The sequence below is a fragment of the Bos indicus genome, chromosome 22 (genome assembly GCF_029378745.1).
Source record: "Bos indicus isolate NIAB-ARS_2022 breed Sahiwal x Tharparkar chromosome 22, NIAB-ARS_B.indTharparkar_mat_pri_1.0, whole genome shotgun sequence".
Classification (NCBI taxonomy): domain Eukaryota; kingdom Metazoa; phylum Chordata; class Mammalia; order Artiodactyla; family Bovidae; genus Bos; species Bos indicus.
Window position 1 is genome coordinate 10,081,937 of NC_091781.1, and position 22,930 is coordinate 10,104,866.

At 44.1% G+C, this 22,930-nt stretch overlaps 1 protein-coding gene across 5 annotated transcripts in view; it reads left to right on the forward strand.

Moving 5' to 3' along the window:
• STAC (SH3 and cysteine rich domain) overlaps positions 1–22,930 on the forward strand; it is a 353,663-nt gene that overhangs the window by 299,484 nt on the left and 31,249 nt on the right. For all 5 annotated transcript variants that reach the window (XM_070776015.1, XM_070776016.1, XM_070776017.1 and 2 more), the window contains 4 exons: positions 9,206–9,306; positions 10,842–10,923; positions 12,057–12,172; positions 15,680–15,758. In XM_070776015.1, coding sequence (XP_070632116.1) covers positions 9,206–9,306; positions 10,842–10,923; positions 12,057–12,172; positions 15,680–15,758 — 378 coding nt within the window. The remainder of the gene's footprint in view (positions 1–9,205; positions 9,307–10,841; positions 10,924–12,056; positions 12,173–15,679; positions 15,759–22,930) is intronic.

The window sequence follows — 22,930 nt, forward strand, 5'->3', positions numbered from 1 at the left end:
ATGGCACTATTTCATTCTTTATTATGGCTGAGTAATAGTCCGTTGTCTGTATGTACCGCATCTTCTTTATCCATTTATCTGCTGATGGACACTTAGGTTGCTTTCATGTCCTGGCTGTTGTAAATAGTGCTGCAGTGAATACTAGAGTGTATGTGTCTTTTTGAATTGTTTTTCTCTGGACATATGGCCAGGAGTAGGATCACTCAATCATATGGTAGCTCTATTTTTAGTTTTCAAAGGAACCTCCATTCTGTTCTCCACAGTGACTGTACCAATTTACATTTCCATCACCAGTGTAGGAGGGTTCCTTTTTCTGCATGTCATCTCCAGCATTTATTATTTGTAGACTTTTTTATGATAGCCACTCTGGCCAGTATGAGATGATGCCTCATTGTGGTTTCTTTAATATTTATTTATTTATTTAGTCTTAGTTGTGGCATACTGGGATCTTTTAGTTACAGCATGAGAACTCTTAAATGTAGCACTGGGAATCCAGTTCCCTGATGAAGGATCGAACCTGGGCCTGCTGCATTGAGAGTGCCGAGTCTTAACCATTGGACCGTGAAGGAAGTCCACTCATTGTAGTTTTGATTTGCATTTCTCAGCAGTGTTGAGGATCTTTTAATCCCAGCGTCTTACAAATGAGATTAAAAATAACAATACCTACTTCATGGAATTTACTGATAAATAAATTGATACAAGTGAATGTTCTTTGTGGAGTATAAAACTCAAAAATTATTCACTATGGTTAAATATATCTGTTTGTATGAACAGTTGAGCTTAATAGAAGGCACCTTGGGGATGGAGAGAAGGGGTATAGCAGAGATTAGCCAATCCATTCTTGGGAAAACTGAGGATAAATACAAATTCTTGAGCCCTAAGCTAAAAGAACAATTCTGAAGAAAGCCAACAAGACTGTGAAAATTGCAGACCTCAGAGAAGAGAAGAAGGAGAAGACAGCAGCAGAGATCATTTATATCGAGCTCAGGGGTGTTCCAGACGGTCATGAGAAAGTGATCATTCAGGAAGACGGGCCTCAAAACTTCAAGCCACACACATGTAACAGAAGGAAAGTTTGCTGGCCATGGTGTTAGGCCATGAACCGATGACCCGGAGGGCAAAGGCTACGGACTCGAAACAAAAAGCCCTGAACCAACCCAACTCCTGTTGCTATTTTTGAAGCTCAGTGCGGGTGAGGGCCGGGAGAAGTGGGGAGAGTTTTTCCACTAGCAGTCAGGAACCGAAATAGGAAAGATCAACAGAGGCATTTATAAACAATGAATGCCATTAATTTTTTTAAGCTAGGAAGGAGTTGGAAAAGATGTAATGTGTCAGGGAGTGGGGAATATAGTCTTCAGGGAAAGGTGGCCCAGGGGTCTTCATATTTTTAATGATCCTTCCTGCTTGCTTAACGGTATTTCAAGTCACTGGTGAATGACTATATTAGCGAATTTCCTGGAAAACTTGGAAACCATCTTGTTCAGTTGAACTCATGGTAGGGGAGAGAGAGCATGGGTTATTTTTAATCAAGGTCTCATGACTAGAGTTCAACTGTGATGGGAAAAATTTCCTGCTTTTCCCCCCTTATCAGAAAACTTTCTAACTATTGAGTGATACCCAAAGTTTGGGGGCAGTGTAAGCTATATTGCCCTACTGCCAAAGCTCCAGCTCTTTCAAGTACACCACTCTAGGAGGACAGGTCCAAGTAGTTGTCAGCAGCTGCTTTGAGGAGGGCTTGAAGAGCCAGGGGTAGAGATGGAAGGGTTGATTTCCCAGGATTGACTTTCAGCCCTCTTCCTAGGTCAGGCAAGCATCAGGTAAAACAGTATCTGGCCTGGATTGTAGGGTCCGGAAGCTTGGAGAGTTCTAGGTCCCAGCAAACCAGGATGCAGTCACACTGGAATATTGGCATGAAAAGCAAGCCAGCCAGGTGAAGCCCAAGCAGTAAAGATCTGCAGGCAACTAGAAGCAGACAGTTACACAAACCCCCAGGGGCCAGGGGCCACAGAAGGAGCCTCACTCCTTCCATAACATGGTCGGTGGAGCCTCAGCATTTTCTCAGCCTGAGTGCTTCTCTGGCCCCAGTCTGAAAAGGCTGATCATTCCTCGTGGGCAGTAATCTTATTTGTGCCAAGCCCTCTCCTGGCCACAGGGGTTCTAGAGGAAGATACTCCTTATCAAGGGCCCCTTGTGAAAGGTACCTGGCAGCGATGAGAGCACAGAGGACAGTGTGGGTCCTGAGACAGCGGAAGCAGGGAGGATGTGTGTGCAGGAGGCTTTGAAAAATCCTTAGAAGGGCTTCAAGAAAATGAGACGCTGTTTAGCAACTGAACAAGAAAGGCAGAGGAGGCATGTGAGTGCCAACCCTAGAGTGCCGTGATCCGGCCACATTTGCCAGGAGCCACAAATGATTTGGTAAAACTGAGGAGGAGATCAAGGTGGGGCCTGTTGAAAATGAAGCAAAGAGAGTCGGCAGGGGTCCCGTCACGGAGGGGATCCTAAGGAATTCTGTTTCATTTCTTGTGTTAGTGTTTATTCAAAGGCAAATGGCCCGTGAATAATGCTAGCTGCATTATATTACCGGCTTTTATTACCCAGCAGAGGTTTGGTTACCACCTTTACTTTAAAAATACTAACTGTCATCTTTACTACTGTTTGCGTAGTCCCTAGCCCTTAAATGCCTCTGGTCTGCCCAGGCACTGAAAACTCGCCCATGGATTTTGCTCTCACGTCTCTTGCTCTCACGTCTCTGGCTCAGAGGCCATTCTGTGATCCAGGCTTCTGGTCCTCAGAGACTGCAGATTTGATGCCGGCAGTCTCCTGCTTGCTTGCGTTCTCCTCTCCTATGCCTGGCCTGTCCTGCCCGAGGCTGAGGGGAGTCCAGCAGCTAAACCAATATGAACAGGGGCCTGGAACATCTCTGAACTATCTCATCTATATTTACCTTTGAATCTTTTATATATATTGTATGTAATCCAAGAAATATTTATGTATTTATAGATACTTTTAGATATATAATTCTAAGGTTTCTTTTCCCGCAAATCACAGTATCTTTCTGTTTTTAATATTTATTTATTTTTATTTATTTTGGCTGCATCAGGTCTTTTGTTACAGTGCACACTCTCTAATTATGGCACTCGGGCTCAGTAGCTGCAGCAAACAGGCTGAGTTGCTCTGCAGCAATCTTAGTTTCCTGACCAGGGATCAGACCCACATCCCCTGCATTGCAAGATAAAGTCTTAACCACTGGACCACTAGGGAAGTCCCATAAAGTATCTTTCCTAATGTCTAATTTATTAATTTTTTCAAATAAATTGTAGAAGTGATTCTATGGTTCTACAGTCTGGAAGCAAACTATCAGTAACAATTATAACTATTGTTCACTGCTAAATTAAGTACTGACTATGATTACATTTATTTTCTTATACCTTTCTTTTCTTACTCATTCTCCATATTATTTCTCTAGGTAAATGACCTCAAGTGCAACCACAGTTTTATCTTTAACTCTGATACTATTAATATATGAAATTCAACCAAGGGTTAAGCAGTACCTCAGTGGCAAAATCTTATCAAAATGAGCCTGGCCAATTGTTTCTTAGATATCTGTAATCGATATTTCTTTTAAAAAGCCTGTCATCCACTGTAGTTATTTCAGTCATTTGCATTCAGAAAACCCCTTCAGTATTTTCTCCCAACATCTCTGTATAAACATCTTCATTCACTGGAGCTTCAGCACTTGGTTTTCTATGGACAGCTCACTTATCCATAATGGCAAATGATACTAGGCTCATAAAATAGCTCGGTGCCCAACAATTAATCAGTGTTGTACTTGTTTGCATCGATCCATTCCAAAATCCATCTAAATATCATAGCTCACATTCTTAACAATTTTCAACTGTAACTCATAGAGCTATCTTAGATTTATCCTAGAAGTTCATATCCCAGGAAAGAACTGATGTGCTGGCCCCATATCCTCCCTATGTCTCCATGTTCCAAGGACCACTTCATTCCAAGGGGCTGACCTGACCCAGTTTCCAGCATCTTCAACTTTTGTTTTTTGTTACAGTAGTGTAGGAGACTAGTTTAAAGATAGTACTGAAAATACTACAGTGGAGACTGTATCATCTTGCTTCTGAAAGGCAACCACTTTCATCTTCTTTAATAGTTGCTTCTGGCCTTTATGTCAATATCTCTAAATCCTGTGCTTCCAGTACTGTTGATACTTATTGACAAATCAAATGTGTCTTGGCTTCCTGCTGTACAGAGGATGCAGCTCTCACCCTCCAACATCCTTGCCTATTCCTGTCTTTCTCGCTCTCTCCTCCTCATAAGGGTAATGTCACAATCTTTGCTGCTCCCTTGTTCTCTCACCTTTCCAAGTAGTTACATCGCAATTTGGTGTTAACTGGTCATTTTATGCATTTTTATGACGGCTACTAACTTCTTGTTTTAAGTTTTTTAAAAACTATTTATTTATTTTGGCTGTACTGTCTTCATTGCTGCAAGGGCTTTTCTCTATTTGGGGTGAGCAGAGGCTACTCTCTAGTTTCAGTGCTCAGGCTTCTCACTGTGGTGACTTGTCTGGTTGCGGAGTACAGGCTTCAGAGTGCACAGGCTCAGTAGTTGTGGCTCATGGATTTAGTTGCCCAGGGAACGTGGGATCTTCCCGGACTGGGGATCGAACCCATGTTCCTGCATTGGCAGGAGGATTCTTAACCACAGGGAAGTCCCTGTTGCTGACATCTGATTCAAGTATTATACTATTACATTTCTTTCCTTGCACAGGTTTTATGTTGCCCCAAATTGAAAATTGCCTTTATCATTTCCTTGACTTTTCATACACCTGTAATTGTTTTTTTATATGCCCCCATATACCTATCAAATGCCATATCTATTAAGATACCCAAATCTTTAAAAGCTCCATAAACATTGAAGTTTCATTTTCCCCCAGCCTCATTTCATCTGTGGCCCCTGTTTAGGGCTATTAAAGTGTGGGCCTGTGTGCACATCATTTATCTCTCCTCTATGTGGTTCTTGTGTTGCACACTGAATCTGATATTTTCCTCTTCCTTGATTTATTTCTTCATCTTTTTAAGGCATATTCTTCACTAGTATTCTAAGAAAGAGTGTGTGAAAGGTAAACAGTTTTAATTCCTTGAAAATCTGAATATGTGTTTATGCTACCTTCATACTTGTTGGTAATTTGACTGGGTATAAAATTCTAGGTTGGAAATTATTTTCTCTCAGATATTTGAAATTCCACAGTATTTAAAGCTCCACGATCTTCTAGTTTCCAAGTTGCTATTGAGAAATCCAATCTTCATCTCTTCTGCTAAACTTCTTACAATACCTCTAGTTGCTGTCTTCCAAATGTATGTTGAACTTTCTTATACCCTTGCAACTCGTTCTGATAATCCTATTATTTGGGGTCTATACCATCTTTTTTTCCTTGCTAATTTTAATGGAGTTTTGGTATGAGTAAGTAGAAAACTCCTGTGACTTTTCCACCATGCTTACTCAAAATCCACTTATACTTTTATGTTTTCAAGTATGTAAACCCATGTTATCTCCTTTGCATATGTTATGATGCTGTTACTATTAGCAACCCTGATAGTAGCTAGTACTGTTTCCATTTGAGGATAAGACAGCTGGGGCTCCAAGAATGTTAGTTTAAAGAGCCTGCGTGAGAGATTAAAATTTAAAACCATACTTTTCCCACCCTACTGAGGCATAAGGGTCATGTTCAGTGATGCCTTTGTGATGGAGGTTGGTGGTAATAAAACAAGTTAGATCATAGCTTCTCCATATCTTGCTACAGTAAACTAAAGCCACTGCTGAGAGGTAAATTATTCCTTTGAACTATTCTCTAAGTCACAGAATACAAGCTTCCCTCCTCAATTACTCTTGTTATTACACGGTAGAAATTGGAACACCTAAAACCGAATAATTGCTAGTGGTTTGACTCAATACAGTGGAGTGTGTCAGAAAAAACAAGGAAAACTGAAATTACAGTGTTCCAGTCTGAAGGAAAATATACCTTAATATATAATGGCTCTATTTCAGAGTCCAGCACACAATGAAATAACTTTCCTCTTTGAAGCTCTTAGTTACATTCTCAGATAAGGCACAAATAGCATTCTTCAATTTGAAAACAAAAATTAAGTTACTGCTTTCAAAGTCCAGTCTTTTGAAGGCATTGCAGTCTTTCAACTAAGTGCTTATTGTCAAAGTGAAAAAGAGACTGTCCAACTAGTATTTATGAACAAACACACATATCCAGCAATTTGTGGTGTGTTTATATGTCACTTCAACTTTCTGTGTTTGTAATAGCAGACGCTCTTTTGTTCAATGTGCCTTCAGGATGGGATTTTCAGGTAATACCTCCTGAAGAGTTTCTAGGACTTTGTCCTGTCAAGGGTTTTCTTGTTGCTTTTCTTAGCTGAATGTCAGGTTCTCATATTTCCTTATTTTGTCATTTCATTATCCCCAAGTGCACTAGTGGTGAAGAGCCTGCCTGCCAATGCAGGAGACATAAGAGATGTGGGTTCCGTCCCTGGGTCAGGAAGATCCCTTGGAGAAGAGCATGGCAATCCATGCCAGTATTCTTGCCTGGGAAATCCATGGACAGAGCAGCCTGGTGGGTTATAGTCCGTGGGGTTACAGAGAGTCAGACACGACTGAAGCGACTTACCACATCCCCAAGTGCAACCTCTTGTCAGTGAAACAATCAAATAAAAGGAGGAAATGTTTGGATCCAGTCCAGAAAGAGTGAAACTAGGCAGGACTTCCTCGGACCTAACGCAAGTCAGTCTACCCCTTGGACCCTCAGGCTCCTCACCTGTGAAACAGATGCTCTCCAAATCCTCTTTCAGCTCTTAAATGCTTTTCTACACCATCAGTGAAACCACTTCAATTAATTATGTGAATCAGTCACTACTGATTTCAGCACGTGTGTGACTGACGATAAAATAGTTTGTTCGTTAATTTCTTTAATGTATGTTTATGGGGCACCACACCCACAGTTGGTATACAGAGGCAAATGGACAGACTCGGTCCTTAGCCTCACTGAGTTCGTAGTTCAGATGGGAAAAAAAAAAATCTCAAATAAGTAATAATTGTGATAAATACTGTGAAAGATAACAACAGAGTGCCATGAAAAGACTAATAGGAAAAAATATAATTTAGACAGGGAAAGGGGAGTGTGCTAAGGCCTTCATTGAAGAAATGACAAGCCACCCTAAGAATGAGGAGCAGTAACACGAATGAGGAGGGACAGGCACAGCATTCCACACACACAGGGCAGCATGTGTAAAGACTCCTGGAGAATCAAGAGCTTGTGCATTTAAGGAACCTGAAAAAGGCCGTGTAGCTGCACGCTGGTGAAGGTTCCCACCAAATCATACAAAGTCTTGCCACCACGGTCAGCATTTTGTATAACATCAGAAAGGCAGGGACAACCTCCTGAGAGACAGTTAAGCAGGAGGAGCGGATTTGAGTACGTTTGTCTGGCCTTTCTACACACCAGGGAGGAACATAAATACAGGTAAATACAATTCGGTCAGGAATTAGTCCAGACAAGGAATGGTGGTGGTTTGGATGAGGAGAAGGAGATGGAGGTGGGTCTTACGTATCTCGAGCTCTCCTCACTTTGGACTGTAGCCTGCCAGGCTTCTCTGTCCATGGGATTCTCCAGGCAAGAATACTGGAATGGGTTGCCATGCCCTCCTCCAGGGGATCTTCCTGACTCAGAGATCAAACCCAGGTCTCCTGATTGCAGGCAGATTCTTCACCATCTGAGCCACCAGACCTGCCTGCCAACTACGATATGCAGAGGGAGACCTATGGCCTCAGGTGTCAGGGTATATGGACATACTAATTCCTGTTGAGGGAGGCCCTTTGCCTTTCTAGCTGGTCTTCTCAGGCAGCATTCAGTGTGACCCACAGCAGGTATTCACACACCCTTTGCTGACGAGTTTTTGGATGCAGGTCTCGCCTCTATGCCTGTGTCTCCCAGACAGGCTGCCAGGACCACTGGTCACCCATATCTCTCACCTTTACACTCTCCCAAGGGTGTGGCCACAGCCCTACATCCAAACCTCCTCCAAACCCCTCTCAGTAGGAGGAGACTGAGAAGAAAACACCACATTCTTCTCATTATGTAGAGAAGGATCGTTTTAGGGATGAAACTCTTAATGCCCAAACAGCTCTGCAAAGGAGTGTTCCCTCCAGTCTCCCACCTCCCTTCCTCTTTCCTAATAGGATTGAATTGCTCGGTCATCTAACTGTGAAATGCATTTCGGCACCAGTTTTAAGGCCCACCTGGAAGCCAAGCACCTATTTCCCTTTAATAAATCAGAGCTGATAGCACCTGTTGTGCCATCTGTACCCTTTCTCCTGGACTCAGTGGAGACACAACACAACCCATTTTAACATCCTCTCCTTGTCTCCTTCTAGCCACTTTCTAAAACAATAAAGCTCCACCCCCCTCTTCCTGAAGCTGCCACATCCAGCGCCCTGGTCTGTCCTCCCCGTGCCGTTCCAGCACTGCTGCCATGGGTACATGGTATGTGGGTACAGCGACACCGTCCCCTGGGTGCCTCTCTCCTGTCCTCCCCTCCTCTGCCTTCTTCTCAGCGTGCTATGGCACCCTGTCCCAGGACACTAAGTGACTCGCTGCAGAGGTGGTTTAATTGCCACCCACCGCCCTTCCTCCTCCCCCAGGCCAAGGCTGGTGTGTGATCGAGCCCTCTCTCCCCCACCTCAGAGCCTCATCAGCCCTGATTTCACACAGACCACACTGTTCCCCCTGCATTGGGCATTTTCCAGAGAGTTTGGCCAAGAGTTCAGACTCTGTGATAGGAATTCAGGTAAATGGACAGAATGTCTGGACTTGGGCTACTTAGTGAGGTACGTAAAAGAGCAGAAATGTGACCCATAGGAAGAGCCGAGAAAGCGGGATTTGCGAGTTTGAATTGAATGAGTGATGAAAGCAGAGAAGATTGAGGTTTCCTGGAGAAATGAACAGGAAAGGAGTGGAGGGAAACCAGAGCTGATACTTTGCATAGAAAATAGGGAAGAAGGTAAAAGAATTTACCATAATATTTTGTCCATTTTGAAAGCTTTGCACAAGTCACAGGAAAGAATTCATACAAGTAGCTGGGAAAGTACATTGTGTCCTAACCAAAGCTCGCCATATATCCAACAGGAACAAATGCTAAGCACGGACTGCGCTGCAAGGCCTGTAAGATGAGCATCCACCACAAGTGCATGGATGGCCTGGCCCCCCAGCGGTGCATGGGCAAGCTGGTAAGGGCTCGTGCCCAGAGTGTACCCCGGAACCCCTGCTCAGGGCACTTGCCTGCCTGATGAAATCACAGAATCACTCCATTCAAACTTCTTCCTGGCAGCACCCTGGGAACTGGACCCCAGAAAGCACCCCTCAACCCCACCCCAGATCTCTGGCTGGTCAGCCTGGCTTCCTAGTAGGATTGAGTAAGGAGGAGCTTTATCAACTGAAGAGGTGCAAGTTCTGTGTGTAGAAAAAAACTCAGGGTCTTTAGTAAAGTGGACAACTTGTCTTGGGTCAGGACTTTGTCAGTGTTAGCACTCAAGTCCCATATCCCGAGACTGTCCAGGTTTTGAAAGTAAAAGTCAGGCATCCCAGGAACCTCCTCAGTCCCAGTTTAATGGGCTGACAGCTCAGAGGATATCAAGAACGGGATGGAGATTAACCACCCCACAGAAGTGGAGTGGTAAAAATCTACACCACTATCGTGGATCGTGACGGCCAAACCCAGAGAGGGAGCCTCGGCCTGGCCCATGCTGGCTGCATGTCCCATCTCAGGAGTGGGCTTCCGTACTGGTGCTACAATGATAGACAGCCACCCGGAACACTTTTGAAAATATTTGAAACTAGGATGGCCAAAGAATTCTGTTACTAGAAGGGACCAAGAATGTCTGCCCTAGAGATACTTAGGTCATGATAGCTGATTCAGAAAAACTTAAGATCTGTCACACGGAAGAATTTTTTGTCCTCTATGGCTCCAGGGAAAGCACCTCGGATCAGTAGCTTCCACATCTTAACAATCAGAGATAATGTCACTAAGGTCGTCCGTCCCGGAGTAGTGAGAGTTCCTGCCACCCACGTCCCCAGCAGTGTTCACCGGAGGAACGCTTGCCAGGAATGTTGGAGAGGATTCTGGGATTCTTGTAGGGGCAGGGCCCTGAAGTTCCCTTTTGACCCTGGGGTACAGAAAGGCAGGATTTTTAGAGTTCCTCTCTGTACTCTTGACTGGCAGTATCCTCTTCTCCAAAACCCCTGCCTCACTTGCTCCCCCAACCTCCTCCTCCTCCTCCCACGGTGATTCCCGCAAGCCAGGGCAGAGACCATGGTCTCAGGAAAACAGAACGGGATCTGGAACACAGAGCTCATCAGACATACAAGGGACTTGAGGTCTCCCTGTGAGGTCCACTTGCCCACGTCCAGGCCTTTGAATGAGTGTAATAAACCATGTGGTGAGATAATGCATGAGGGTCCATTTGTATCCTAGGGGCTAATGAGCCCAGTGGAAAGGAGGTGGCAGCAGGCAGGGGGCAGAGGAGAGGCAGGACAGGAGGGCGGGGCTGGGGGCCTGCTTTCTGGAGGGAGTGGAGCTTGCTTATTGACAACTGTACCTCCCTGCCCCCACCAAGGAGAAATTACAGGCCATGTCAGCATCTTAAAGGGCGACAGGGAGGTGTCCCTAGAGAAACCAACTGGTTTCATTTTTAGAGTTCTCGAGTGGTTGTCTCCATCTCAGCAGTGTCACTGAACCCTTTTCTTGCCCATTCTCTCTCTCCAGCCAAAGGGGTTTCGGCGTTACTACAGCTCCCCCTTGCTCATTCATGAACAGTTTGGATGCATTAAAGAAGTTATGCCGATTGGTGAGTTGAGAACTGGTTGGGTTGAGTGGGGGTGAGCAGCAACATCCAAGCTGGCGGCTGCTCTCCTCCCGGGTCCCAGGGCCACAGCAGCAGTTTAGGGGTGGCAGGGGCAGGGCGGAGTGCATTTATTTGGTGGCTAACTGGGTTGTGGTCGTTTGTTTTGCTGGAGGGGAAGCTGAAGGTGGACCAAATTCCCCTGAAGTTTTTTTCCTTCCCATGATGAAACTTGAGAGACACCCAGGTCCCAAAGGCTGCTAACTTGCTGTGCCAGCTCTCAGCACCATGGCAGAGTAGAAGCAGCGTGAAGCATGGCTTCCCCTAGACCTGGGTCAGAGCCCAGCTCCCACACTGGCCAGCTGTGTATCTGAGCAAGTAACTCAACCTGCTGGACCCTACACACTGAGAACAGCCGTGGCTGCTTTTCATAGCTCTTTGTATACGAAAATAAACAGAGACACACTATAAGACCAATGCGTGGAAGGAACTCAGTGAATAATGGTTATTCTTTAATGAGGACAAATAATGTCTTATGGATATTTCTAGCTTGAATGTATTCTTCAGCAGTATCTTTCAGTTTACTTCTATGTTTTCTTTCTTTCTGAAAACCTCTACATTTATGTTTGCCTTTTGGTAGAGGCAAGGGGAACAAGTTTTAACCTAAAAATTTACAAACTAGAAAGCTTTTAATTAGACATTCAGGAAGCCTAGTAATGTGACATTCTTTCCAAACGCTTGCCTCCTCCTGCCGGCTTTGTGTCACGAGATTTTGTACCTTGGCAAGCAGAGCCTTTCACTAGAGAAAATAAAGCCGGTCTCTGGGAAGAACCTTGGCATTGGAGCCCTGGGGATGGACAACAAAGAGGAGAGCCAGCTAGTCAGGGAACGTTTGGGAGCAGAGACAGCTGAGTGCGGTGGAGCACATCATGTCATGGGAGGGAGGTGCACACCCCCAAGGATACTTGACCACGGAAGCCTCACTTCCCCAGGGGTCTCCCAGGGGTGAGCGGGTCCGTTGTGCAGAACCTACCTATTTCTGGCGTCGTTAACCCAGGAGGTGTGGTCGGTGGTTGGCTGTGTCCCCAACTGTGACTTAAGGAGACCCTGTCTCAGATGAGCTCTCTCTTCTGTCGCAGCCTGCGGCAATAAGGTGGACCCTGTGTATGAGACCCTCCGCTTCGGCACCTCGCTGGCCCAGAGGACAAAGAAGAGCAGCTCGGGCAGCGGCTCCGACTCGCCTCACAGAACCTCGGTGATTGCCTCCTCCCCACTCAGGGAACCCGCCGTGGTCCCAGGCAGGGCAGACCTGGAGCACCTCAGGGCGCATCAGGAGGGGAGTCCGCAGGAGTCACGCAGCCTCCGAAGGGGGCTCCAAGTGCCTTGGGGCACTGAAGGGTAACTTCTGTGGCAGGTCCCCAGAGATCCTCGGAGACCACACTCTTGGCCTCACAATCCTGACTCTCCCCCGTGTACCTCTCCCTCCATTAGACAGCATATCTGCCAACACGTAGAAAGGTTCAACCCACACAAGGGGCAGAAGCTGGAATGTCCCAGCTGTGTCCAGTTCTCCTTCCAGTGACATCCCAGTTCAAGAATAAGCCCTTTCTCACATGTTCTGTCCTTTCTCTTTAAGGCAAGATCCACCCTTTGATTTCTTTCGCACAAACACTGCCCTCCCCAGAGGCATGAGGTGTTTCCCTCCACGGGACACATCAGCATTCCCCCAGCACCTCTCCCACGCTGAGTAGTATAGTAGTGAAGTCACTCTGTCGCGTCCAACTCTTTGTGATCCCATAGACTGTAGTCTGCCAGTCTGCTCTGTCCATGGAATTCTCCAGGCAAGAATACTGGAGTGAGTTGCCATGCCCTTCTCCAGGGGATCTTCCCCACCCAGGGACTGAATTGCAGGCAGATTCTTTACTACCATCTGAGCCACCAGGGAAGCTCCTTCGTTTGAGCTGACCTAAAAATGAATGTTCTGTGCATCTCTGTGACCTAGTATCATCATCCTCTCTGGCTGTCCTAACCAGAATTTCTGTGAATCCCCCAAGATGCCACCCAGCTCCGTAGCAGAGAGGAGGCGCCTCAGAGATCGGTCTGACCTGCCCACATCAGCAGCAATGTCCACTCCTGCAGTTCTGAGCTCTGCTAGAACTGGCTCCACTGACTAGTTGGTTAGCTAGTTTTAGCACAGAGACATGGCAGGGAACACTCGGCAGGAGGCAGTGAACATCATCTCTGCATTTGTGACTGGTTTGGAGCAGAAGGAACATCACAGGCACACTTGAGGAATGTCCAGTCTGCTTTCGTGTCTGTGTCTCGACCCTACAGACTGGTTTTAGGGGCAAAAAAGCATAGTTTGCTGTATGTCAATAACTTGTTGGTTCATCATAGTCCACTTATATTTCCTGGCACTGGTTTCACCAGTAAGTATTTCCTGGAATTTTGTTCTGTGAAGGCATCGTTCTGAGAGCTGCAGGGAGACAAAGACAAATCAAATTGTGCTTAAATATCTGTCACTTCACTCTTTCCCTGGAGCCCAACTTGCCTTGGTGGAAGCAAACAGAAACAATTGATCGCTACTTTAAAATGACTTTGCTTCCTTCCTGCAGGGTCAGTAGTAATGAACTTCAGCCTCTTGCCATTCTGGCAGTGTCCTGAAGCGAACATATTCTCACGTAGCAAAGGTTTCTTTTCTTCCAGGGCTATAGAGGCATTTGCTTTACATTGTTGGGAAGTGGCTGCCTGGCTGTTTCTAAATTATTAGGTTTCCTCTCTTGTGCTTTCAAACGCTGTAGAATATAAAAAGCTTGATGGCTTTGGGAAAGCCAGCAGAAACCAAATTCAAAAACTTTCTAGGAGTTGGTTAGCTCATTTAGGAATGACCTTCAGTTTTGTGAGATTAAATTAACATCATAATAGCAACTTTTGTTCAGAAACAGTGAGCTTCAGAGGAAAAGGGTCCAAGTGACTTAGAGACCCTGTGACATTTATTTTTTTCTTTTTTCTGATGTGTCATGAAAGGAAGAATGGCTGAAACAAATCTTAAAGCTAAACTGTAACAAGAAATCGGTCTCAGAAAGACAGTATTATAGGACTTTAGAGCTGAGGAGAAGAGCTAGGATGGCCCACTCGTTCCTCTCTAATAAGATGTAAATGGTTTTAAAAGTATGTGACTCTCCTCTAAGGCCCCCTGAATTCCTCTTTTAGAGAGGTGAGGGGCTTTTTTGGTGGTTAGGACTCTGTGCTTCTACTGCAGAGGGCGCAGGTTTGATCCTTGGTTGGGGAACTAAGATCACACATGCCGTGTATTATGGCCAAAAAATAATAAGAAAATAAGCAAAAATAAGCATCTCCCAGTGCTTAGATGAATCTAGAGGATGGTATGCTTAGTGAAATAAGTCAGAGAGTGACCAGTACTGTATGATATCACTTAGATGTGCAATCTAAAAAATAATACAAGTGAATGTACACGCAAAACAGAATCAGACTCACAGATGTAAAAGCAAATTTATAGTTCCCAAAGGGGAGAGGGACAAATTAGGCCAATGGGGTCGCCAGATACAAGCAATTATAAAGTAGATAAGCAGTTAGGATATACTGTATAGCACAGGGAATTATAACTATTGTCTTGAAATAACCTTTAATGGAGTATAATCTGCAAAAAATGCTGAAGTTTTATGTTATACACCTGAAACTAACATAATACTGTAGATCAACTCTATTTTAAAAAAAGAGCATGGACTCTGGAGACGATGCCAGAGGCCTAAGCCCTGCTCTACCACTTAGGTACTCTGAGCCCTCAAGTTGAGTTCTCTCTGGGCTTCAGGTCCCTACCTGAAAAATAGGTCTATCATAGAATTATTGTGAAGCATAAATGAGACGATTCATATAAAGTACTTAAAAACAGCATGCAATAGATGATTGGTTATAATTAGCTATTTAGAGTGCTGCTTTATTATTGTTGTTGTTATTTCTGTAACCTAAATAATGACTATGAAAAAAAAAGTTAAAGTGTTAGTCGCCCAGTCATGTCCAACTCTTTGTGACCCCATGGACTCTAGCCTGCCAGGCTTCTCTGTCCAAGGGATTCTCCACGTGAGAATACTGGAGTGAGTAACCATTTCCTCCTGCAGGAGATCTTCCTGACCCAGGGATCAAACCCAGGCCTCCCACAAAGCAGGCAGATTCTTTACCGTCTGAGCCACCAAGGAAGCCCCATAATGACTATAACTCTTCCTATACATAAGAAAGGGCAGAAAAAGTATTGATGTTAGTGAAACAATTACTTTTTGCAGCAATGGAAATAGGCTTTAACTCATACCTAAGTAATGCAACCCTCAAAAGTACATCTTGTTCTCCAGAATTAATGTTCAGCACTCACCTAGAAAGAGCTATATAGTTCTACTGAACATTTTAAGTAACAGGATGTGGGCAGGAATTCTGATTTCTCTCTGTCATCTCTTCCTGGGAAGCAGCCTAACTGTGGCCAGTGCATGTAGGCACTCATTCACCTCTCACTGAGCACCTTTCTTGTGCCAGCCCCTGAGCCTGCCCCGGACACCAGGAGGGAGGGACAGTGCCCGAGAGGGAGTACACAGCCTCTCTGAAGTTAGCCACACAGACAAGAGAGCAATGATGAGATGCTTAAGACAGTATCTTGCAAATTCCACCTTAGTTCTTCTACTGGTATCACAGTCTCTACTCACTGAGTCACTGAAATGACATTGCTCATTCGCTGCTATACTCTCTTTTCAAGACTTCAGATCTCGTGGAGGTTCCCGAAGAGGCTGACGGGCCAGGAGACGGGTATGACCTGCGGAAGCGGAGCAACAGTGGTAAGTCGGGGCGTGGGGATCAGGCACCACCGCCCAGCGCAAACGGGAATCTCATCCATCATCCAGGTCAGCAGGCAGGCTCACATGACCTCCAGGCCCCTCTCTTTCTCGGCCACCTCTGGAATTCAGACTGGACAGTGTTTGATAATATGGAGGGGAACAGATAAATTTTGGTGGATTTCAGGAATTCAGTTATAACATTCCCTGAGCTCTGGCTCCTGAGTTCTCAGGCTATAAGGACATGGAGGTCCTTCCAGAGCTTTTTGTTAACATGTCACTTCCCCCACTGACCTACACTGGATGAACAGGACATCCCAGAGAGAAAACATCGGAAGTACTCACAGTGATGTGCCTGTTCAAGTGAGGAGTGGTGCTGAGGAGTGTGAGCCTCCCCTGGGCTCCTCCCCAGCAGAGATGACTAAGATTCAAAAATGGATCTGCACAATTGAGACAGATATTCCATATTAATACCATTTAGTTTTCTAATAGCATAAGCCCTTTTTAAAATAATTCCTAGAATACTTGTTAAATACTAACTACATGCTACCGCTTGCTAACATTGAGAAAGAATCTCCTCTTAGCTTAAAGAAACATAACCAGCACCTAATACTTGAATCTTGATGAGCCTCTTTGATGTCAACAACTACTTCCTCTCATTTATCAAAAAAAAAAAAAAAAATTATGAAGTGTTTTCTACCACCAGCAAAATTACATATGTCACAGAGCTGTGCTCAGGTCACTCATAACCCAGCAATGTTGCAGGCCCTGACCTGTGTTGTTCCTTTGGGCTGAATGCCTTCTCCTGGCAGAAGTTACCCCTCACACTTAATCCCCATGTGGGAAGCACTGGAGAATGCTGCCTTGGACAGATTTTCCACTTGCCTGGTTGTCCCTGCCTTTTCCAGACTGGAAACAGAACTTCTACATCAAATACCCTGTAGCTGCGTTGTCAGCAGCTGTCATACAATGAGGTACCATTTCCACTTCTTTAGCTCTAGGAACTCACTCATGTCTCTTCTCCAGTTAGGATTGTGCCTCTGTGATGACCCTCCTTCCTAAATAACTGTCAGCATCCACAGGGTCCCCCTTTTGCCAAGCCTGTACATAGGCTGCTAAAGCACACCACTAGAATAAGAAGCCTTTGGCATCACATGGGGAAAACTGTACTTTGGGATCCATGCAGATACCCAGGGAGCACTTAGCAGTGCCATGAGAGAGACAGATCAGAGAGCGCCAGCTGCCGGGGCCCTCGAGGCAGAGCCATAACCCTGCATGCACCCAGCCTAGGTCTGTCCAGCACTGCAGATCCAGCAACTGAATTTGGGCCAGCAGCCCTGGGGTTCATCCGTATCTTAGGACCAAACTCACCAGAGGCTGGAGTATAAGCCAAAGCTGTGTCTCAGTGCTTCAGGTCTGGTCAGCCGTTCTTCCCCTGAGTCTGATTCTGCCCATCTCCCGCCCCTGAGAGTGGACTCCCCTGGTGGCTCAAACGGTGAAGAATCTGCCTATAATGCAAGAGACCCGGGTTCAATCCCTGGGTTGGGACGATCCTCTGGAGAAGGAACCCACTCCGGTATTCTTGCCTGGAGAATCCCATGGATAGAGGAGCCTGACAGGTCGCAAAGAGTTGGACAGGACTAAGCAACTGACACCTGTCCCAGACACTTTTTGCCAAACCACAGGCGGCCTCTCATCACTAACTTCACTGGATGTGTTTGGTCCTGGGCCCCTGCCTGCTCTGAAAGTGAAGGCTGGGCTTCACTGGTGATCATATGGCCTTCAAGAGACCTCACTTCACTCTGCTTTAGTCGCTTCACCTCTAAAATGACGATGCTAATAACACCAAATCCATAGAGCCTCGTGATCTTTAAATGAGATAATGAATGTAAATACTACCCATTCGCTGAAGACTCTGAAGCTTCATTCCTAGCATTAGGCCTCTTGGCTGCCTCTGATGCCTGTAGCCTACTGGACATGGCCATGTGAATGGAAGACAAGCATCTTCAAGCTAACGCACCCAAGTGGACTCTTGAGTCCCCCACTTGCCTCCCCGCCCACCCACCCACTGAAATTGGCTCTTCTTCGTTGTTCCTACTCACTTGTAGGAATGTCATTCTGCTAGATTATCAGGCCAAGGCTTTTGGCATCATCCTTGACACCCTTCTTCTCGCACCTCCTGTCCAGTCTGTTGGCAGATTTTATCTGCTGGTCTTCGGAATCACACCCAGCGTGTGCCCACCGCTTCCCTCTCTGCCTCCACCAGCTTGATCCAGCTTGATGGATGCTGTCAGCCATTCCTCAGTAGATGAGGTCTCTATTTGCCCTGGGGATTTCTTTACTCAAAAAGTGGTCTTTTAGGGACTTCCCTGGTAGTCCAGTCAATGCAGGGGACATGGGTTCAATCCCTGGTCCAGGAAGATCCCACATGCCATGGAGCAACTAAGCCCATACACCACAGCCCTGAGCTTGTGTTCTAGAGCCAATGTGCTGCAGCTACTGTAGCCCGGGCTCTCTAGGGCCCATGTGCTGCAACAAGAGAAGCCACGGCAATGAGGAGCCCATGCATAGCAATGAAGAGTAGCCCCTGCTTGCTACAATTAGAGAAAGCCTGCATGCAGCAGCAAAGACAGCACAACCATAAATTATTTTTTGTTAAAGGGGGTCTTCTTAGAGTTTTAAATTATGAACAGCCATATTTAAGGATCATCACCCTGAAGTACCATTACTATTATTGAAGTCATCATAAGGTCACAGAGTGTCGAAGGTACAATCTGGAGCCTCACTACTTCACGTGTGGCCCATGGACCAGCAACCTGGGCAGAACTTGAGAGCCCATGAGAAATGCAGACCCAGCCCTGCAAAATCAGAATTTGCAGATGAATCTGTGGTTCACATTTTTGTTAACATTTGAGAAGCAGGATTAGAGACCATTTAGTCCAACACCCTCTCCTCCAACATACACACACAAGGATACATAGACATACACACACAACAAATACCAGGTAGATTAAGGGAATTGAGACACTGAGTCATACACTCAAGAGCACAAGTTGATTATCTGCTGTCTCTTTTTCACGTTAAGGGGCATTTTCACAGTCTTATTCAAAGAAATCTGTTGAAAGAACTTAGCAAATGGTAAATCTCTAAAATGCTTTAGAGACCTATTAAATATTCCTTTGATCAGCGGCAGCTTTCTTCACATGCCCTCTTAGAAGCGAGGGTGAGTAATTATGCAGCAGTTTGCTTCAAAACAAGTTCCTTTGATTTGGATTTAATGCTGTCTGTGCAGTTTGAGAAACAAGGTAGAGAAAACACTTTGCTTACATAGAGTCCAAGTTCCCACTCATCTTCTCACAGTTTTGGCAAGGAGAACTCCCCGTTCTGTATTACTTGTTTCACGTGGGTTCTAAAAAGTACACGGAGCACACAGGTATTATTTCTGCCACCCAGGTGTTGTGTCCAGATTCTTGAGGAATATTTCCGAGGCCACCTCGGAAGAAGTACAACTCATATTCATGTCTTTACTGATAAAAATATAGACTCTGCTTTCTCTCTTATGTTATGAATCTCTCTTGGGCAGGCCTGAGGATTTCTGGTTGTTGTTTTCAACAACAATTTTTTTCAACAACAATTTCAACAATTCCTTGGTGCCTCAGAAATTGACGGGGGCAGAATTATTGGTCTTCGCTTTTGCCTTAACTGCCGAATCTCCCCTGGAAGCAAGGTCATAAGCAAAGGGTGAAGCATCTAATACATAGCCTCAAGATGACAAAAAGTCAAGGAGAAGTTGACAGAACTATTAGGAAATTGGCATTGCACTTCATAATCAGAGATTTTAGCACACCTTTTGGTCACTGGAAAATCAGATAGACAAAGAGATTCAGTATAGACGTGGAGGATCTGAGGACGTACTTGACAATCCTAACCTAATTAACTCTTTTTTTCTCTCTTGATTTATTTTTTTAATATAAATTAATTTATTTTAATTGGAGGCTAATTACTTTACAATACTGTATTGGTTTTGGCATACGTTGACTTGAATCCGCCATGGATGTACATGTGTTCCCCATCCTGAACCCCCCTCCCACCTCCCTCCCCATCGCATCCCTCAGGGTCATCCCAGTGCACCAGCCCTGAGCACCCTGTCTCATGCATCGATCCTGGACTGGCGATTCGTTTCACATGTGATAACTTACATGTTTCAATGCCATTCTCCCAAATCATCCCAACCCCTCCCTCTCCCACAGAATCCAAAAGACTGTTCTATACATCTGTCTCTTTTGCTGTCTCGCATACAGGGTTATCGTTAGCATCTTTCTAAATTCCATATGTATGCGTTAGTATATTGTATTGGTGTTTTTCTTTCTGGCTTACTTCACTCTGTATTTAACTTTAAAAGGACACTCCGGAAGAATGAATATATTAATATATTTACAATATATTGGCTTCCCAGGTGGCGCTAGTCGTAAAGAACCTGCCTATCAATGTAGAAAACATAAGAGACATGGGTTTGATCCCTGGGTCAGGAAGATCCCCTGGAGGAGGACATGGCAACCCACTCCAATATTCTTGCCTAGAGAATCCCATGGACAGAGGAGCCTGGCAGGCTACTGTCCATAGGGTTGCAAAATGTCAGACATGGCTAAAGCAAATTGGCACAACACACATACATACATATGTATCCTAAATCACTTGGCTGTACACCTGGGACTAGCACAACATTATAAACCAACTGTACTTCAATTGAAAATAATAAAAAATTAAAATTAAAAAGGATGCTTCATCTAACAAATGAAGAATTCACATTCTTTTTACGAACACATGGAACTATTGCTTACCTATTGGACTATAATGCACGCTTCATAAATTTCACAGAATTAATATGATATAGAGCACATCTTTCTAACTACAATGCAAACAAGATAGAAACGAATATCCAAATTATAACTAGGAAAACCCACACTTTAGGAAATTAAAGACGTACTTTTTGAAAGCTAATATGTCAAAGAATTCATAATGAAAATTGAAATATATTTAAAACTAAATAATAACAAAAACACTACCGGACTTCCCTAGTGGCCCAGTGGTTAAGAATCTGCCTGCCAATGCAGGAGACAAAGGTTTGATCCCTGGTCTGGGAAGAGTCTGTATGCTGCGGAGCAACTAAGCCCGTGAGCCAAAACTACTGAGCCCAAGCTCTAGATCCCTGAGCTGCAACTGCTGAGCCCACGCACCGCAAAATACTGGCGCCTGCGTGCCTTAGAGGCATTGCTCCGCAAAAAGACAAGCCATTGCTACGAGAAACCTGTGAACCACAGCTAGAGATTAGCCCCCACTTGCTGCACCTAGAGAAAGCCTTCATGCAGCAAAGAAGACCCAACACAACCATAAGTAAATAATTTTTAAGAACACATACCTATCACAACTTGTGGGATGCAGCTAAAATTGTGCCTAGAGTATTTAGCTCTAAAGTTATTCCATGAAAAAATAAAAGCTGAAAAGTAATAATCTAAGCATCATATTCAAGAAGTCAGTAAAAAAAAGAAATTTTAAAAAAAGAAGTCAGTAAAAGAAAAAAGAATAGATAAGGAAGCAGTAATAAAGATAAGGAATTATTATGTGACACAGGTAGATCTGTAAATTCTAAAAACAGTTCTTTAAAAAAGTAGAATTTACAATTGATAACTTTGAGAGTAAGAGAGAAAGATGAAACAAAAGGAATAATTTTAAAAGGAGGAATGTCAACAGAGGTTGACAGGAAAGCATTTTATGACCAACTTTACCAGTAGATTTAAAACTTCAAATGGATAGCTGCCAAGAAAGCTATCAATGACCAAAGTATGACTCAAGAGGAATTAGTAATTAGAGAACTTGACTTGGCTTCCAATTATGATAGAAACAGAATCAGTATTTTAAGTTTTTTCACAACAAAAATGCCAGGCCCAGACAACTTTATAAGTAAACGTGACCAAACATTTAAGGAAGATAAAATTTCCAGATTAGCTAAGCTCTTTCAGGATAACAGAACGTGCTAGCCAGCAGCATTCTCTAACTTAGTTTATGGGGCTGGTATAATACTGACCTCAAAACCAAAGGAAGACAGCATGAGAAAGAAAATTGTTGGCTCATCCCCCTCTTGAATATGGGTGCAGAAATCTGAAACAAAGTCACCTCAGTACACTGAATCCAGTAATGTATTTTAGAAAGGCAGTGCATAATTACCATGTTGAATTTATTCCAGGGATGCAAGTTGAGTCAGTATCAATAAGCTGATAATGTTACTTGTACATGACCAGGTTAAAGCTGAAAATCCACATCATCAGCTTGTTGGAGACATGGGCCTCCCAGGACTGCGAAGTAAGAGAGAACGACAGAATACAGAAAAGGAAAAGAAGAAAGCTTTAGGGGGACTAGCAAAAACTGAAGGTTGATTTTGCATCTGTAACATTAGAAAACATACCTGCAGAATTAACACAGATTTTGTATGTATCCATGGATGAAGTCAATAGCCAAATTATTTTTCATAAAATGAACTTAAAGTACCAAACATTAAAAAGTGTCTGATATATTTTTTTGGTAAAATAGTACCAAAAAAAATATTCTTTATACCTTTCCTCTCAAATCAACGTCTTAGAAATAGCCAGAAGGAATGGGTTTTTTAAAAAATCATTTTTGCAGTGTTCCAGTTCTGCCTGTAACCATTTGACTGAAAACACATTTGGAGTCACTTCAAATAATGTTCAGCATAGTTCAAAAAATGATACACATTGTTGTGACGGCTAATGGATAGTCAATGAAAAGCTCAAATAATTTGAAATTACAAAACTGTAAAATCAAACTGAATATTGCACATGCATCTTATGTAGTCTCAATTTTAGTTTCAATCAATAATTTTCTAAGAAGATGGTCTTGTTATGTTTCCATTCAACTACTCAACATTCTTTAAATGTGTCCAGTTTTATATTTATGCAATCAAGTATTATGCCAAGATTTCAAGTAATCACTTAAAACAGAGAAAAGTATTGCTGGTCTCTACTCTTTTTGAACCAGGAAGTTGCATAACCAAATATTCAGGCAGACAAGGTCTGTAAGCATCGGCCCTTCATTTTCCATTTTCCTACAAAGCGGAGCTCCTTCCATGACTGCATATTGACTTTCTAGGGATAATGGAA